At 41.7% G+C, this 14,207-nt stretch overlaps 1 protein-coding gene across 4 annotated transcripts in view; it reads left to right on the top strand.

Annotated features, from left to right (window-relative positions):
* Positions 1-677: 677 nt before the first annotated feature.
* Positions 678-14,207, top strand: part of LOC117818355 (probable E3 ubiquitin-protein ligase HECTD4) — a 37,922-nt gene continuing 24,392 nt past the window's right edge. For 2 of the 4 annotated variants that reach the window (XM_034691195.1, XM_034691193.1), the window contains exons 1-17: positions 678-1,358; positions 6,590-7,143; positions 8,892-8,981; positions 9,070-9,197; positions 9,930-10,038; positions 10,735-10,873; positions 11,282-11,452; positions 11,553-11,745; positions 11,869-12,030; positions 12,219-12,332; positions 12,447-12,587; positions 12,685-12,920; positions 13,012-13,154; positions 13,249-13,319; positions 13,414-13,519; positions 13,631-13,751; positions 13,859-13,981. In XM_034691195.1, coding sequence (XP_034547086.1) covers positions 1,212-1,358; positions 6,590-7,143; positions 8,892-8,981; positions 9,070-9,197; positions 9,930-10,038; positions 10,735-10,873; positions 11,282-11,452; positions 11,553-11,745; positions 11,869-12,030; positions 12,219-12,332; positions 12,447-12,587; positions 12,685-12,920; positions 13,012-13,154; positions 13,249-13,319; positions 13,414-13,519; positions 13,631-13,751; positions 13,859-13,981 — 2,748 coding nt within the window. In that variant the 5' untranslated portion in view covers positions 678-1,211. Of the gene's footprint in view, positions 1,359-6,589; positions 7,144-8,891; positions 8,982-9,069; positions 9,198-9,929; positions 10,039-10,734; positions 10,874-11,281; positions 11,453-11,552; positions 11,746-11,868; positions 12,031-12,218; positions 12,333-12,446; positions 12,588-12,684; positions 12,921-13,011; positions 13,155-13,248; positions 13,320-13,413; positions 13,520-13,630; positions 13,752-13,858; positions 13,988-14,207 lie in introns of all 4 variants that reach the window. The other 2 variants (XM_034691194.1, XM_034691192.1) reach the window with 1 other exon arrangement.

Here is a 14,207-nt window from a genome sequence, read left to right as displayed (position 1 = left end):
AAATGATACGTATCATTCCTCATTTCAAAAACCTTTAACACGGGCTGAAGATATGACCATGGGTGCTCAGGTGGAGAATTATAGCCATCATTACCACCTCTAAATGAACTGCCTGATCTGAGTGAAATGTGCTCTGTGTTTGCTCCATGTTCAACCGTGGAGACACAATATACAGGTACGACTAAACCACTGAGACAAATGGAACTACACAAACACATTTTACTGTCTTAGGGATCAGATTTCAGAAAAGAGAAGGAAATTCATGAGCTGACTTCAAAGCAAAAGTAGTGAGTAACTAGAGCACTGATAGATATGTAGCAGAGTAAAAAGTACAATAATTGTCTTCTGAATGTAGTGGAGTAAAAGTAATAAGTTCCCAAAAAAAATAACACTCAAGTGAAGTGCAGATACTCCAAAAATGTACTGAAGTACAGTACTCAAGTAAATTTACTTTGTTAGTGTCCACTATTGGCTTGAAGTGCAATAATTACCATTATTGGTACAGGTGATCATGACTCCTACTCCTAGTCTCCTCCTGGCCTACAGATTGGTTATAAAACCCTTTCTCTGTCCCTGGTCCTTTCACTAACACGTCAACAATGACAGGTTGTGTTGCTCGGCTCTTAAATGAACCCATGAATTCTTGACAGCTTTTAGTCTGGGCCGCGGTGCATGCTGGGAGTCGCTAGTTGGCCTTGGAAACATGGCGTCGCACTGACAGCTGAGACTGTCATTATCTTCTCCAGCCATTGGTTCACCGGCTGGGCCGCTAGCGGGACTGTCTGCGTTTACACTCCGGCTGCTAAATGACCGAACGATAGACGCAGCCTTCACCCTGAGAGACTGTCGGTTTAACGGTGCGCCGCGGTAACGGATTTTGTCCTGGTGTCACGCCCACCACTCTGCTCGGTAACGTTATATTCACCGTACGGTAAGTTAGCTAACCAACCAGACAGCTAGCAGCTACTATTAGCACGACAGACCCATGAAATGTGAACCTGCCGCTGCTGCCTGTTCACTGCTGGGCTGTCTCCCGTTACACCTTCACGGTTCAGTCCGCCCGGTCGATCATCACCGTCAGATAAAGCAGCGACGGTAACGGTAGTTATGTTATTGTAGCTCGCTAGCTGGCTAGCTAGGGCGTTTCTGTCATTCTGTCACTGAATTTTTAATGTTCGACCCCCTTGGCATCACTGTCGGAGGAGAGAGCGATGGGCTCCGGGGCTGTGGATTCGTCCCAGTGGCTTTCGGTGAAGGAGGAAACAATTTTCCTCCACGATGGACTCATTCGGGTCACAGATTTGGCCGAACTGCCCAGTGAAATCGGAGTGTCGGAGCAGGGGGACACCGAGCAAGAGGTGGGTGAAAGCCATCTCACACACACGCACAAACAGACTCAGATCTTTGTACTATAAAGTATTTTATTGTTCAAAGTGTCTTTTCATGTAATGCAGTGTTTTTATTGTCTGATGCCACACATCATCAGTGATAACGGTTACGCTAACGTTTGCAAGTTTCCAGCCCGTCATGTTATTGACCCACCGTCAAGAGATCCACTGTTATTTCTGTACTTCCGGTTTGTCCTTTCAAAACAAGAGTCATGCAACCCGAGCGACTGTTCTCTACCTACAAATGTAGCAATCTGTAGTGTTTTACACAACATAATATGATGCTACCGAGTCTCTAACTACGGCTTAAAATATGAATCCAATGTGGAAGTGTTAAAAACTGCAGTTCATCGAGGCTCCACTCGAGGCTGGCTCCTGAAGTACCAGAAACCCCATAGGCTACACACCAATTCAAAAATCAGAAAGCAGAAATAAACATGTTTACAGCCTGGTACAAAAGACGAGTGTAGTCTGGATAGCCCATTACTTGATAGGCACACACTGTATGGGGGGATTTTTTTTCTAACTCTGCAATTTCTAAGATATTTAGATGACAAGTCTTCCAATGAGAGGCACAGCTGACTTGATTGACAGGCGGGAACACTGTAGCTGTTGGCGAGGAGGCTCAAAACCCGCTATGTCCATATTTTATACAGCTTATTTATTCTACACCAGGAGTTCCACATTTTTCAGCCTGCGACCCCCAAAATGTAGGTACCAAAGACTCGTGACTCCCACTGTCCCTTAAAGGGATTTAATGTGGCTTCATTTAGCTAGTCTGCAGAAAATTAGCCAGCCCACATGAGCATGGGGCTGTGTTTCTATTAATTAACCTACTGCTACTGATGCTTTCGATATTAATTGTTCACTAACCCTAAACTTAGGAGTCATCTGGCAAAAGGAAAGGCAGAAAACTCCTTATATTTTCTATTTTCAAGGTTTTATTTCAAGTTAAGCTACTATTTTTATCGATATTTTTTACTATAATGGGTAAAATTTACTATTTTGAGATAACTTAAACTTACAGTATTTCTTTGTTCACCACAAGTTAACAAATTATACATAAGTAATACAAATCCAACAAAGAGAAGGAAAAATAAATACATGTAAAAAATACAAACATAGTAATGATAATGAATGAATAATCATAATTAAACATACAAACAAAAAGGAAGATACACATAAGGAAATAAGGTATATAAACAATAATAGACAATGATAATGAATATTTTTAGTTAATTTAAAATATATATATATTCTGGAAGACATCTCCCGACCCCCCATTTGTACCCACACTTTGGGAACCCCTGTTTTACACAATGATGCTACTGAGTCTCTTACTACGGCTTGGCATCACAGTTACTTTTTATCTGCCATCTGAAGTTGTATTGAAACAAGGACAGTTGGATATGAGCTGGCACAAGCATGTAATCTGATATGTCAATACCTCAATTGACATGATTTGTACTGCCAGACAGTGCAGCAACTTTTCCATACAGGCAACTTTTTATATTAAACTGAAAACTGAATATCTCTTTGGCATCATTTGATTTTTACTAAGATGATACAGTCCTCTTGATATTTCAATATAGGATCTGCGGCTTCATTGAAGATTCAAGATTCAAGAAAGCTTTATTGCCAAGTGAGCTCGCACACAAGGAATTTGACTTGGTGAATGGAACACTGGTACTTAACAATAAGACAGTAAGGACACAACAATACAGTAACGACAATGAATATGTAAACCTAAACACAAATCCAAAAATTCTAAATAAAAATAAAAAATGTATCTGTACAAAGAAAGGTATAGAAGTACTTTTAAAGACATGAAATGAGTCAAATACCTGAAGACATGTAGGCTATAGTAGTCTCAGTCTTCATGATGCCAGGGTCAGATATATCACAGTCAACAAACATTATTACAATCAGCTGTTCTGATCACTTGTGGTGCGATGTGTGGAATCAGATAATAAAGTGTTATTTGTCTTTTGAGACACAAGTGTGTTAAGTGTTTATATGCGGAATGTAGGCTCTTATTTTGAAGACCAAGATTCTAACCGGAAGTGTCTGTGATGTTTTTGTGGAGACTTCACAGTGATGCAGATGGAAACTTCTACACAACAATGTTGCATCCTCTATCTATCCTATGTAACAGAGCGAGAACAGACTGTATCCATCACTCCGTGGGGAACATTTCCTGTAGTGTTCATGTCAGATGTTCATGAGCTGCTGTTTGATGTTAAACTAGAGGTAGATAATGTTGGATATCAGAATGCAACTGATAGTGAGTTTAAACCACGTTAATATTACCTTACATTAGCCAAAATGTAGATTATAATACCATCTAATCAGATATTTACATTGCTTTATTTGTTCTTTAGGTTTATTTTTTATCTTTATAGTCTGGCCAGTGATTAGAAATAAGTCATGAACAGTTCATAACATGCTCTACATTCAAGAGTTTACACCAGCAATCAACCATTCTTAGCCAGAGACCCCACATCAGGACATTTTTAAAAAATTTAAAGACTGTTTTTTTTTTAAAATACATAAGCTTGTTTAAGAAAATCCCATCATAGAATTTAAATTGAAGTTGCATGATGACAGAAGGGACGTGTCTGGACAGCTCCCAGGGAGTATGCTGAGAATGGTGTAGGCCTTTGTGCCATGTGATCGGACATTGCTTGCTTGATTTAATTTTCACAATATGCAGCGTGGTGTTTTGCTCTCTATATATATTTGTATATTCAAAGCTGGTTGATTTACAACAGCATAACCTCTTTTGTCCTAACCTATTGACTTAGATCCCCCCTTTCTTATTTGCCTTCCTTATTTTTTTCATATTATACTCACCAGGATTAGTAACTTAATGGTCAGTCCATTACACAATTAGGTACATAACAGCTGCACATGGCTCCTTAACTATTCAGCGATCAGCCAAATGCTGTTTATTTGGGCTGGCATGAATACATATGTTCAGCTAGCTGCCCTGACAGATGACAGACTACTGGTTAATTCATGAATGTGAATGGGCATGTTTGAATGAAACGCCTCATTCATTTTCAACAACAGACATGCATTAACACGGTTTGTTAACTCAGCCTTTATGTTTACGCTGTTATGAACAAGAGGTGATGACATTATTCTATTATTTTATGTATTATTATCAGGGAATTGAGGGCTGTTTTTTATGTTAACATTACTTGGATTTTTGTTGTAAACATCACCCTTGCCAGTGTCATACCAGTAGCAGTAACGGTGTCCTGCAACCTGCCATAAAGTAATTTTAACAGTGGAGTAAGACAGGTACATTTTATGCATACTTGATGAATTCTGGGCCTGTACTTTTTATTTTTTTTTATCATATATTTTATTAGGTTTTTCTGCTGTATGTATACATCAATCAAAAAGTGCGTGTTACACAGTTTTATATTTTTACAGACAAAGAAGAACACATCGTACAATGACAACCACTAGAGTCCAATCCAATGTGTTTTGAAATAAGTTATCTTAAAAATAAGAAAACTGGAAGGACTCATGAATTAGAAAGAAGATATGATACATAAAATAAAGAAATACAAGAAAAAATATATATATACATATAAAAATAAAATAAGAAATACAATAAAAATAGATACAGTAAAAATTATTTCTAACAAACAAAATCTTGAAATAAATTTTTACAACTTGAACTATGAAACTTATGCTATATTACATTAGTCCTCAAGAGAGGGAATATAATTCACAAATGACAGCAAAGGACCCGAGGTCTTTTTAAAATGATCTAAACACCCTCTAGAACTATACTTATTTTTTTATAAATAGAGGAAGGACATTAGGTCTTTTAGCCAGGAACTTTCAGATGGCGGTTTCTGATCCTTTTATTGTTGAAGAATGCGTCTGCGGGACACAAGAGAGGCAAAAGCAATGATATTTCTTTCCCCGACAGAAAAGCAAGTAAAGTCTTCAGGGACACCAAAGATTGAGATTAAGGGTCTGGGAAGTACAGGTTCACAAAATATTTTTTGTAATTTATTGTAAAAAAGGACCAGAATGATCTTAGTTTCAGACAGAAGAAATACACGGGCCTGTACTTTTTAAACACAAAGGGTGATAACATTATATACGCAGGATAAAATCCCAAAGATTCCTACTATGCTTTAACCTGATCAAAAATGATGACTTCTATATCTATAGAGCTTCTGTGTACTGTAAATAATAACTAATTTCAAAACATATCTCTGTCTGCTTAACCTTTGTCAAATTCTTCTACTCTACCTCCCGGGTCTTCTCCGAGTCCAGCTTTAGGACTGACTGTGTCATTCAGTGCTGTTTTGGTAGGTGTTGTGATGCTGACTATTTTTATCTGTTTGCAGCAGTGTTTTGCGGAGAGGCAAGGTGGAGAAGGCCCAGCATCCAGTCAAGGAGTTTTACTGTAACATTAGTAGCATTTCTGAAATTGAATCAATACAAAATGTGCCTGCTAAATGGTGTAATGGATTTTTTTTCCCTGGCCCATGATTCGTAGGCCACAGAGTGTAATCGATATCTGAAATGCTGCCTAAGTGCACATAAGGCACATTGTTTCACTTGTTATAGGCTACCCCAAATGTGTCTTCCATCTCTGACCACTGCTTCATCGCAGCTGAACGAGGAACGAGGAGTTCTTCTGGGGAAGTGACCCATGGTTACGCTGTTGATTAGTTAAACGAATAAGGCACAAGCGGACTGGTTTAGATTTTAGCTTTAAGAAAAGGGGAACCATGATGTTGACTAAATATTTCCCTGTCTTGTAATAAAGTGTAAGCTGAATACTTTTGACTCTGCTAAAAGTGAACTAGTTAAACAAAGGTTTCTTTCATCTCTCTGTGTGAAGAGAAAGCTTTTGTGTAAAGTCAAATATTACACTGACTCAGGTAAAGTGAACACTGAGGTGCTTTTCGCAGCAGCAAATCTAAATCCATGACAGTGAAATCTGAATTCTGTGGTGCTGTGTGCTTCCTCTATAATTGAATTATATTTCTGAGTCTCTGATGTAGAAAATTTGATTTGTTTGTAGCCAGACCAGGAAGAAAACACATGCTGTCTCTCACTTCTAAACTTTATTGTTCTCCACAAACTGCCGGCTGTTTCTCACAATGGCGGCTGCTGTTAACGCTACTTAGATTTTGTCCCTCTTTCCTCCCCTGCTTGTCCCCCAGATTCTAACATTTGAGACGAAGAACCCGGTGGAGCTTGCGGAGCGTCTACGTGCCGTCTGTGGGAATCAAAGCAATGCATACGCACGCTTGCTGGAGTACCGTCTTAACGCTCTGCGCGGCCTATGGGGGGCGCAGCGGCAGCTGGCCCTGGAGGAGCAGCAGGAGCGAGAGGGGATCGGTGGGGCTGATGAGGAGACCTTGGCCTTGCTAAAAAGACAAGGTCTGCTCCAGCAACCCGAGCAGGCGCCGTTTACTTCCCGTGTTGGTCTGCTGCTGGTCTTCCCGCTCTTGCAGTCCCAGACTCGCAGTGACCCGGCGCTCTGCGGTGTCACAGCAGAGGTTCTGTTAGCCTGCCTTCGGGACTGCCAGCCGCTCAGCCTCAGCAAAGAGCCCGCCGACTGCCTCAATGGTCTGGAGGGGCTGCTATGCTCTTGGCTGGAAGATGGTGCCCAAGAGTCAGGACAACAGCAGGGGAAGGCTCAGATGCAGATCCTCCACACCCACAGACAGAGAGAGAACGCTGCTGCTGCACTGGTGGCACTCGCCTGTGCCAGGTGAGGCCCTACAGACCTTTCTTGATGTTCTACCCTTCTTTTGAATCCTCTGTTGGCTCTTGAGACTTTGTATATAAACAGTAATTTTCAGTAAAGGGTTATAAGAGAAAAATAGAACACTGTACAAGACATCTGGTGTCACAAAGTAAACACAGGGAAAATAACCTGATTAAGAAAGTGAAAACAATGCTGAGTTACTTCATTAGTTATGCTTCTTACAGGCAGGTTAGTTCTTCCTGTCAGCCAAAGCTCAAATAACTGACCAATGATTAGCTTCTCTCTTCTTTAGAGCTCATGTTACACAGACGGGAACACCAGATTTAATGCTCAAACTGTTCAAAGCACACTACAGCAGTCCTTCTGTGATGCATCCGAATACTAAAAGTGGAGCTGGACTTTGCTGATTTACTTTTGAATACTTCCTTAACAAGTGTGCATAAATAGACTTCCTGTTCTCAGTCAGCTAGGAGTCACTGCAGTGTTTGGATGCTCTGGCTTCAAACAGTTCACAACCAGTGTTTGCTGCAGTCTGAACTGTACTCTGTTAGCATGATCTACAAGCTTTGTTAACAACTGAAACTTCTACCAGAAAAAATAGAATTGTTCTGCCGCTTGCTACAGCTTCACCATTATTCTAAAGTTAGTGAAATACATGGCGCAGCAGCAGAAGGCCCCACGCACAGTCAGTTATATACATAATAGGAAGAGGTGGCACTGATCCTTTTATAACCATTAGAAGCCTTTTTTTTTTTGCTAACATGCAAAAAAAAGGAAGAGAAGTCAAAGTGAGATTGATTATTGGTTTGATGCTCTCTGCGTTTTTCTCTCCGCCTGCAGGAGAATCAAATATGCCTGTTTTTTTTTCTCTTTGCATTTTGCGCCTGAACTCTGGCTTCTGCTGGTGACAACCCATCTTGACATGTCAAAACCAGAACTCTCCACTCTTTGTTCCGCCTCTGTTGAGGCTGAGAGCTCTTTGTTGCGGGGAACCATCCAGCCTCAGCGCCTTTTCACCGTCAGTGGGAGCTAATTAAAGAGCTCTGAGCTTTACTCCCCCTCAACTCTGAATGAGGATGGTTATTAAAATCCCTGTGTGGGGAGAAGGGTTAGCTAGCTAAAAGGCTGCATAGCCATGCACTGAAATCAGCTGTTGATAAGATGTTTACATTTGTATTCGGACAAAGTGACACCAGCACACTGATGATCAATCCATGTGTTTCTCTACAGCAGGAAGTTGCAAGATGTATGTTGCTGCCATTTACATCTGTAGTAACATGGATTATAATCCAAACATCATGTTGATATCCATCCTCGCATTTTCTTTTACCGCCAGTCTAAGATGTTTTCTTCAGCTGCAGTAGCAAACCTAATTTCCTTTGCATCAGTAAATGCCAGAAAAGCACTTCTTGCATAGATCTTGGCCCTGAATACTGAATCACTTGAATGTTTTCAGTTGATAGTTCAGTCATAGATGAGGCGAAGCAGTAAATGAACACTGCACAAACTTAAGTAGGTTGCTCATTACACCCTGCAGAGATGCTGTGTCAAATAACCTCTGTGCTGCATCCTAATGGAAAATGTTCTTTCGTTCGGATTCAACATTTTGATTCCCAGCAGATTACATCAGGTCCCCTGCATAATTCGAGCCGAGTATTATTCCACTTACAGTTCCAGAGCTGCTTAACAATGAGCTTTAACTTGTGTTTGGTGCCGAGGCCTCCTGATTAATCTGCCAAACTATTCACCAGGGGATCTCTGAAGACCTTCATCCACACAGTTCACCTGCTGCAGAAACAGACCGACCTGGGTCAGCTCCCTGTGTCAGATGTGCTTTACAGGTGAGGACAGTACTCTGGTTTCTTATCTAAATGATAGCTTTTAGTGACTCACCTGACGTGGGATAACTCTGTGTCTCCCCTGTTTCAGGCTTTTGCTCCTGGAAGGAGGTCCGGGCTCTCCATCCTGCCTCCTGGGGGGCAAACACAGTGTGTCCTGGGGGTTTGAGGACATGCTGCCTACACCTGACAATTCTGCTGGAGGAGCAGAGAATAAAGGTAAAAAAAATGTTTGTGATCAACCTCCTTGTTTGCAAACCAACAAATATGAATTATATCTTACAGCATATGCAGTTCTCTCATGTGGTAGTGATGAATTATGTCATGAACATATTTAGTTTTCCGGTTGTAGGGAGGACAGTGCTCGGCAGATTCCTCATCATAATTCTGCCCTGGTTTTTGATTTATTTATTCACCTTTAGATTATTTATGATGCCTTTTGTCTGAACTGCTTAAAGTGTGTGAAAACCTTTTAAAAATGGAGGAAGTGAGAGTGCTTTGGCTGGTACAAGACTTCTCTGGCCTACTTTTACTGTAAATGGATGTACAGTGAAGAGATTACTGCCTGTGTTTGAATAAAGAGACGAGCTCTGACTGTGAGAGGTTCAGGGATAAAGTAGAAGAGGGGAGAGTGATGTTCTCCACCCAGCTGTGTATCATCTGACCTTGTGGAGCGATGGATCAGGGTATGATACCAGTAGAGCAGGTTTGCATATTTAGATTTTATGCTGAGCTGAGACTGGATCAGTTCTGATTCTTGGCGGCATCACAACCCTCACAGTGAAACATCAAACATGCCTCGACCTTGTTTAGCAGCCTAACTCTGCTGCCAATCACCACTCTTTCAACTCCCCTGTTGGTCCCTCCTCCACCCACTTCTTTTCATTCCAGAAATCTGCAACTTCTGTCATTAAGCTTAAACTGAACTCTTTTTGTCCCTGTGTCTCGCAGACACTGACCTGGGGCGCTGTCTTGCCACAGACGGGCTCTATCTGTATACCACCAACTCCTCTGGGAGAGGACTCAGCAAGCTGGGCTCCGGTTTACATGGGACACTGAGGTAATGTGACACTCCTTACCGCCTGCCTTGTCTTTATCTGCAGCATTCAGAGAATAGCAACAGAGACAGACAGAATAGGACAGGGGATGCACTAAAAATATCTCTTATCAAGTACTCATCCCTGGGCAACAGTGATGCTCATAATTTCCTGGAAATTTTTAAATTAATATCGGCAGTACACAGTCCCACTTCCCCAACTGTCTCTGATTGATTTAGTTAAAAGAGTGTTTGCTTAATTTCTTAATTTAATGCTAGTGCAGCAAATTGTACACATTTTGGAGGGCAGCTTCCTGCCACAGTTTGTTTTAGATTTACGAAGACCCAGAGTTTTGGATAACTGTACTATACAATGATACCTTTGCAGTTCCATCTGAAAAAAGGAAAACCTGAAAACAAACAATTATCTGAGGAATGGAACTCTGTTATAACATCACTATGATATGGACCAAGACAATTTGCGCAATACGTAGAAACAGCTACAGTTGAGAGGTTAAACTATTTTGAAAATTCAAGGTTCAGAGGACACACTTTGAATGAATAGTTATAGAAGCATTGGGAAGGCCACACAAGAAATTGGGACTTTACTTGTAATTCAAACACAAACCATGACCTCAACTGGATCCACCTTCAAGCAAAGAAAAAAAAGATACAAAGAACACAGAAATAGCTGCCTTGTGTTTGATTTTGTTTGTGCAGAGGTTTTGTGTACTGTCGAAATGAGGAGTTGGAGCCTGGCTGGGTGGTGTACAGCAGCGGTCGCCTCCTCCACCGTCCTTCCTCCTTTGATGCCAAGCCTCATCAGCTGTGCCAGGTCATAGACCCCTTCACCCTCCAGGTACTGTATACGTTCACTTCGATGTGTTGAATAGTATGTTGAGTCATTCAGTACATTTCAAAATGTAAGCTCAGAACGAGTCTCGCATAAAGGCTCTTTGTTTCGTCTGAAGGTGGTTTGTTATTCCATTACACAACATTAAAATGATTTTGTCATTCAAACAAGCCATGCAGGCTCAGAACAGAGCAGTACTTCTCTTTATTCAGGATGCAATAAAAGCTAAAATGCAAATAAAGGAGATAAAGAGGCAGGGTGGGAGATAGTAATAAACATACATATTTCAGTGTTTGCTAAGACACGGTCAATATGAAGGCTATTTTAGTTTTATTGCGCCCACGTTCAGCCAGCTCTCAGTTGATATGACATGTCAAACCAAAGCCAATGCTAATAAAATTTGCAATTTTTAAGGTGTGCCAGATTGTGCCCATGCCAGCCCATCACTTCCCGGTGGGCAGCAGCATGACCACACTCCACCTCTGCTCAGATGGAACCTACCTGTACTGGGTCTGGTCTCCCGCAAGTCTCAATGAGAAGACGCAGAAAGGCCACTCTGTCTTCATGGATGTCTTTCACCTGTCTGTAAGTTCTACATGCCCTGCCATGCACAGTAGTGTCACCTGGTTCATTTATGTCTGTGTTTCATCTTTGATGTTCTCTCTCCACCTTGTTCATCATGCAGACACAGACAGGGTTGTGCGTTGCAGACATCTTGCAGGAGAGAGTAATTCTTACTCGCAAAGAAGGCGAGTCTTCAAAGTGCTTGAATGAACTCCTCTTGAGTCGAATGTCACGCTTCCGGGCCTCCCATTCTGCCACATTGGCTGCTCTAACGGGCTCTGCAATCACCAACACTGTCAAAGAAGAACAGTCTGGTAATTTATCAGAAAAACTCATAACACCCAAAACATCTTGAATGTGTTATTGTGCAGCTCATGTGGATCGTACGGTGGATAAGTTATATCTTTTTGACACTTTTTTGTTCAACTCTTTTAAAGCTGTGAACACGAGCTGTGGACTCCCTCTAAAGACCCTGAGAAGGACCCCGATGTATGTCTGTGGAACCTATCTAGTAATGCTGGTCTCACCTCCTGGTGTATCTGGGAGCTCTGCCACACGCTCTCTGTTTGGAGGTACAAGCAGCCTGTCCTCTCTCAAAAGTAAGTACACACAGGTACCCTTGTAAATCCTGCTTGTATTTTTTATCACAACCTCTGAAATTGGATGAAAGGTTGATGGTATTAAGAGTTAATATTACAAAAAAAAATGTCCAGAACTCACTGCTTTGTGCGACGTAGTGTAAGGAGGGATGAATTAAGTCTTTAAATATAACTCTCTTTTTGTTCAGTATTAGCTTCCAGTCTGGTTTTTAATCTGGCTGATGGTCAGTTCAGCAGCCGTGCAGACCTCATTGATGCCCCAGGCAGTTCTTTAGGCAGGGGAGCCCAGGTGGCCGGGCTGGGTGAGTTCAACTTCTGTCACATTCTACCTTTATGTGTTTGATTCACCACAGATAGCCACAAAGTCCAATAACATAATCAAAGAAATTAAACTTTTATAATCTTTGTCTTCGCAGGAGCATGTTATGATGCACTGAACAACTTGATCTGGACTTGCTCCAGTGATTACATCGATCAGTGGTGCAATCCAGGGAATCAAGCCTTCCATCATGTGTGCCATAGGCTCGGTGTCAGCCATGTCATTAAAGAACCCAAAGGTAGATAAAAGTCTGTTCTGAAACCACCTGACAATCTTTTTTTTTTTATGAGGTCAAAACAGGTAAATTAACTTCTGCAAAACTTGTCCTTTCACAGAGGAAACTGTGGCAACTGGTGAAGTGATCAACCAGCTGCTTCATCACGTAGGTGCGATGTGTATCCACCAGCTCAACCTGCTGGCAGCCAGCAGCAACAGCCTACCCTTAGGGGCACTACTGGGTAAACAACATCCAATCGAGGCCCGTCACTTCAGCAGCATCTGTGACATCATGGAGAAGGCCATGGTGAATGGAGATACCTGCATCATCCGCTGCATCTTGGTGGTGTTCCAGGTGTGTTTGAGGTGTAGCTTGGGACAGGTTTCCTGAGAATGACTCAGCTAATTCTTGTGTTGTTGAATGTATTTTTGTGCTTCTCCTTCAGGTGGTTTTTAGGTTTTTTAATCCTCAGTCGGAACAAAATAGGGAGAGTGTGCGCCGTGCAGGCCTGCTCCTGTGGCAGCTACTCATGGCTCCAGTGGATCAGATAGGGGCAGAGATCCAGAAAGAAGTGTGCTTGGCCATCAGGTAAGTCATGTCTACCACAGAAGTAAATAACAAATGGCGTCTGCGTTTATAGAAATGCTAATATTTAATGTTTGTATTGTCTCTATCTCTGTAGCTCAGGACTGAATACTTTGTATCAGGGGGAGGCTGAACTCAACAAACTACTGAAACTGGTTTTAACTGAAGGTGACTATGAAAAACATTAATTTGAATACAACTGCTTTACACTGGTTTGATTTGAATATTTCTAATACTCTGTGTATTTGCATGTGACACTCAGGTGAAAGGAACAGTGGCTTGTCTCAGCTTCGTGATGTCATCCTCACCAACTTGTCAGACCAGCTGCAGAAGAATAGATTTGGGAGTGAAGAAGATGACCATTACAGGTAAGTCGCTATTCTCCAGAGCCTGTGACAGTCAGCACAGAACAATAACATGTCTTAGCTCAAAATGGAAATGAGCTCCGTGCTTAAAGTAAATAAATCTGTCTCTTACAGATTGAGCGATGAGTTGCTGCACTGTATCCTCAAGACAGTAGTCAGGGAATCCTGCCTCCTCATCACCAAATGTCAGACTGTCGCCCGAGACGACTTCCAGAAGCTGCTCTCCACTGTGCCAGTATGAATATCAGCTTAGCAGAACGTCATGCCATCTGCTCTGACTCAGATCACATGTTTTGCGAGGTTGCTCTTGTACAAACTTGATGTGGTTTTCCCCCTCTGTAGGTGGTCTCACCTAGTCTGCGCTACCTCATGGCTGTTCAGAACCACCTCCTCAGTAACACCATCCTTATCCGTCCGGATGATAATGATGACAGCGACAGCTCCCTACAAGGGGAAACAATGAAGGTACAGGTAAACACCCCTTTTAAGTACCCCTACCTCTGTGCACGTGGTGTGTTCATGTAAGTGTCTTCAGAGACTAAATGGAGCAACAGGACCGCCGTTAATTAGCAGTGCCATAATAGCTGAGGTTGTGTTATTTTTATTTGTCATAAAAATTGAAATGGATGAACATTAAATTCTCACCTGTGACTCTCACTTACAGCTCAGGCTGCAATAAAATGTTTTGTAC

The sequence above is a fragment of the Notolabrus celidotus genome, chromosome 9, assembly GCF_009762535.1.
Source record: "Notolabrus celidotus isolate fNotCel1 chromosome 9, fNotCel1.pri, whole genome shotgun sequence".
NCBI lineage: Eukaryota > Metazoa > Chordata > Actinopteri > Labriformes > Labridae > Notolabrus > Notolabrus celidotus.
This window is presented reverse-complemented; position numbering and strand designations above follow the sequence as displayed.